Source organism: Macrobrachium nipponense, chromosome 23 (assembly GCF_015104395.2).
Source record: "Macrobrachium nipponense isolate FS-2020 chromosome 23, ASM1510439v2, whole genome shotgun sequence".
Classification (NCBI taxonomy): Eukaryota; Metazoa; Arthropoda; class Malacostraca; order Decapoda; family Palaemonidae; genus Macrobrachium; species Macrobrachium nipponense.
This window is the reverse complement of record NC_061090.1, coordinates 7,609,306-7,614,305: the sequence shown is the minus strand read 5'-3', so window position 1 is coordinate 7,614,305 and position 5,000 is coordinate 7,609,306. Positions and strand designations below refer to the sequence as shown.

Here is a 5,000-nt window from a genome sequence, read left to right as displayed (position 1 = left end):
CATTAGTGATTTTATGTTGTAGAGTGTAAAGTGTGTAAAGTCGATTGTAACGTTAATGTTGTGAAGTGTGTAGCAAGTTTGAAATGGAAAGATTACCATCTCATCAAATATTCTTATATGGTGGAATGTACAGTTTGCAGGAATTCACTGGAATATTTCTAGACTAATACCGAGTGATTGAAGGCCATAATAGATTGGGTATTGCAGAGCTGATGTCTCCAGTTTCATGTAAATACTTATATTGTTGAACTTGGCACCTTGATCTGTGGCGTAATGATTTATCGAAGTCCCGACTTGGAAGAAGATTCCTTCTACCCAAGGGATGACCTCGGGGTCACAGCCTTTATAGGATGGCAAAAAACTGTAACAAATCTCCCTCGATCCTGAACCAGCCGAGTTGCTATTCCCCCTCGGCTGTCAGCATCAGCACCCGAGAAGAACTCAGAAGTGAAATTGGTTCATTCCCAGAGAGACCAGTCGAGCTTGTCAAAGAGAGCCAGGCAGCAACATCTAATGGTCACGTTGCTCAAGGAATAAGGAGATTCGAAATGAAGTCTTCCGACTTGCCCGTCGACACTTTGTCCGTTAAAGATGATGACGAAAAAGGCTTAAATTCCATTAGTAGTCAATCTTCTACAGTGTCCAGAGGTTATGGAAACAGCAGTGACGCCTATGAAACTTGCTCCTCCGATCAGTACTCGTCACTCTCCAGTGGAATGGGGGATACTGTCTGCAGTGACACACTCAAGGCCTTTAGCTCCTTGCCACCGCAGGGTACAGTAGGAACACAGTTTTTGGGTGTGAATAAAGTTTACAATCCAGATAGGCAAGACTCTGCATACCCTGACGATCTTGAGAGTCGCAGTGACTTCTCTGCAAGTGATGACGGCGAGTCAGATTCGTCAGGGATCAGCAAAGGGAGTCCCAGGTTTGTAAGGTCATTTAATAGACGGGTGCGTACCCGTGATAACAGGGGAAGACATTTTCATAGGATTAATGCCATTAGGGTGCGTTCAAGGCCTAGGCAAGAGATTGGCCGGGAAGAAGCCTTGATTAGTAAAAATACTAGTGAGCAAAACAACAATGAGAATATGGTACTAAATTGCAGCCTAGAAGAAATTCCCCGAGCAGTTCAGAACAGGAGTCCCAGTTACAGTGAAGCGTCTAGTGGGGATAGATTTGACAGTGATACCTTTGAGATGTGTTCTCCTGGATCAGATGATGTTTTCTGGGGAAGTGATAAAAACTTGAAATTAACATTTGATCAGTCAGTTGGAATGAACGTTGGTGGATCAGCTCCCAATCTGGAGATTGACAGTGGCCATAGAGAAGTGTGCGATAAAGGTCTTGCCTCCTCTGATGCAGTACCAGAAAAATCAGAAAAATATTCTCCCAGTTTAGCTCGCAGAGAGAGCACCGACAACAGTCTCTTACCTTTTAAGGTAGGCGAAGAGTGGACCAGGATTAAAGAAAGTAGCAGCGGACTCTCTCTTCTCTCTCGGTTATCAAAATCAGTTAACATAAAAAGGAAATATGGTAAAGTCTGTAGCAAAAACTCTTCTGAGAAGGTATTGCCAGATCAAGATTTAAGATACAAAGATAACTTGGAAAAAATCATGGAATGTGTTCAAGAGAGAACTGAGTCAAAGTATCTAGGCATACGATCACAGAGTTTAACACCAGCCCTTGATATTGGATCGAGAGAAACAGATAATGAATCTTTAGATTCTGAAGACTGCTGTCTGAATGTTTCTAACCTTAGTCAACGATCTCACAGCTTAACACCCACTTTTGAACATTTTCATGATGATGATGATGATGATGAGATTGTTAAATATAAATGCAAGGATTTGCACAAGAATGTGATTGTTTCAGAAGTAAAATCTCAGCTTTTGAAGCCTGTGAAACCAGTACCTCCTCCAAGATCAAAAAAGCCACAGATTGGATCTTTGAATTATGGATTAGGAAGTAGCGAAAGAGATTCCCATTCTTCAAGTGAATCGCTCAACACACAAAATCATGGTAGTGGAAGAACTGAGGAAGATTTGCCATTAAATCAAAGTTCTGATTATGGAAGACTTCGTAGTGTTAGTAATACTTTTTGCAACTTATGGCCCCAACTTTTCTCTAATTCATCAAGTAATTCACCAAATAATTCCAAGTTACATGAAAAGGACTACAACAATTTGAATACAAAAGGTAATTCCAGGTCAGAGGTACCTGTGGGTGACAGTTCAAAGCCTGATGTGTCCTGTGAAACCGCTAAAAATACACCGGAGGACAGTCATTCAGATAGGCCAGGAAAATGTCAAGAAATTGCAAGTGACACTGAGTATAGAGAAAAAGACCAACCAGAAAAGGGTAGTTCTGATAAGCTGAACGTTCCAGAACGTAGGTCTTTACCAGCAAAACCTCAGGGTTCTTCCCGAAGAATTCTTCCACCAAAACCACAGCTTCCAGCTAGAAGTTCTTCATATGCACCTCAACCACCAAGTGCCAGTTCTAAGCCTAAACAGCCGCAAGTTCCAACTCGTAGCTCCTCTTACAAGCCGAATTTCTTTGGAAATCAGTCTAATGCAAACTCTCAGCTCCCCGAGTTCGAGTCTGTTCCCCAGAAAATGCATTTTCCTGGATATGCAAGTGAATGTCCATCAACATCTGCTAGTTGTAGTTCGCCAGTCAGTACAAGAAAGGGTACAGCTGAAACTCAAAAGGAAACTGTTAGTCAGAAGAAAGCAAAGCTTTTTTCTAGTTTTTCATTTCATCCTGAATTAAGTAACAAGAAAATGGAGACGGAAAAAAATTCGCCGAAAGATAAGAAGCATTTGAAGGAAAGGAGAAGTGATGGGGATAAAAAGGGCATTGATGGGAAATCATTCGGAAACCAGTCAAGGATTAGGAGAACTGGTGCTGTTAAAAAGAGTGATGACCAAAGATATCACAGTCAAGATGACAGTCCCAGCCCATCAGCGACAAGGAGGATATTGCCGAGAAATCAGAATGACAGTAGAAAATCCCCAGAGGTTCAAGGTAGACATTTAGGCCCGGGATTGAGTCTAGATGGAAGTAGTCATACTGGTGCTATTCCCAAAAGTAGCTATTTGAATAAAACATTCCACATCCTAAATAGAGATATAGAAGGAAGAAGAACAAACAGTGACCCAAAAATGCAGGACAATAAATCTGAGGGAGAGAGTGATCAAGTAATAAAAAGAGGTTCGGACAAACTGCCACGGAGTCCTGGCAAAAAAGTGTTGGATAGGTCCGTTTCTGTTCCATTTTGGACAAAACTGTATATGGCAACTGGTAGTAATGTACAAACACCTGTGACAGTTATAAGTGAAGCAGCAGAAAAGACCATTACTGAAGAGAAAACAGAACCATTCAATCAAAAGCTGTTGACAGCAGTTTCAAAAGATGAAGTTGTAAAGCAGAAACTCACCCACACTACTTCCTCTCCTTCAAATCCAAGTGGGAGCTCGAGTCCTTTCTTGAGAAAGGCCTCACACAAAAGAACGAGATCTCATGATGTCACTAAAACGTTCAAAGAAGACTTCATGTCACTCCCGCCAGAAAGATCAGCTTCGCATGATAACTTGGCCCAACTAAAGGACGACGACGGAGTGGACATGCCTGTACTAGCTGTGGAATTTGCTTCTCCAGACTCGCCCCCTCAGATGGAGTTCAAAAGTTTAAGATTTGCTAATGGGGGCGACAGCTTTAATTACAAATCTTCTCAGAAGCACAAGAGTTGCAATAACATCATTGACATGAATGGCGATGTATTAGAGCCTATGTCGCCCAAGTTTGCAAGAACCTTTAAAGATTCCAGACTGAAGAGTGCATCAGCCTTCTGCCTTACCAGTGGCCATGCCAAAAAGATCTCTGCTGCTTCGGCACTGAAGCGAGATGGAGGCGGCGGGGAGGACTCGTGCCCCTCAGGAGAGTCTACGCCCCCTTGGCCCCCCACCGGTTTTGTAGATGGGGATAGGAGGAACATGAGAGCATCGCAGCAGCTCTACACCTCTCCGTATGAGTTGACAACCCATGCCAGGGATAAGCCTTACTTTCAGAGGCTGATTGGCATGTTCCATATACAGGTTTCGGTAAGTTTATTCCTCCTCTTTGTTTGTCTTAATATAGGTGAGGCAAGAGATCATTAGACTTAGACATCAACTTCTTATTCAGATTATTCAGAATATTTAATATCACACTCACTGTTTTCATAGGAATAACCAAACCACGATGAAACTCTGCAGTAACCACATGGGAGGTTCATGAGTCCTTGAAATAGATTGTGGTAACGACAAATGAGCACTATTTATTCTTTCAAGATGTAGTTTTACTATATTAACCAAGTTAGATTTCTAAACTTCACCGTAATTGTTGAAGTTTAATGGCTCATTAGGGCATCTTGCTGTATAAATTTTCTGTGTGCAGTATCCAAGTAGAATCCCGAGCCACTTCAGAAAGTTACAGAAACTGTATTTGCCAGGACGTGTTGGGACATCGGTTATTATTAAAGACTTAACACGTGAGTAATTATTGGGTATGAAAAATAATCATCGAATGCGTTAATTGGTTCTGTTAATTAGCGCTTATATTATTCAACATGCGAATTCCAGAAATTTGTTCTAAATCTGCTTCAATATCCTTTCATTCACAAACTGTGGAAACGAGTTCAGAGTTATATTTGTATATTTTACTGCAGTGAAACTTATGTTCATTGTCGGGCTGTTGTGAAGCTATTCTTCACTAGGTAACCTTTTCTTTGATTTATACATCAAAACTTCGTGTTTCCTTCAATTAACGGCCCTTTGGAATTATTTTTCTATCGGCTAACTACCATTACAATCAGGGAAATGTTTTGTTTATAAAAACAAATATTTCATTATGTGATACACTGTTGTTTGTTCAAAAATGATTTTCCCTTTCTACTCTTGGAGTTACAGACATCTTTCTTCATAATTTGCTATTATCTTTAGAGAATTATTTTATTC

General features: G+C 40.9%; 1 protein-coding gene across 1 annotated transcript in view; it reads left to right on the top strand.

Moving 5' to 3' along the window:
• Positions 1 to 5,000, top strand: part of LOC135198510 (uncharacterized) — a 55,018-nt gene that overhangs the window by 117 nt on the left and 49,901 nt on the right. Inside the window, exon 1 of the mRNA XM_064226152.1 lies at positions 1 to 4,106. This exon is cut by the window's left edge and continues 117 nt beyond it. Coding sequence (XP_064082222.1) covers positions 351 to 4,106 — 3,756 coding nt within the window. The 5' untranslated portion in view covers positions 1 to 350. The remainder of the gene's footprint in view (positions 4,107 to 5,000) is intronic.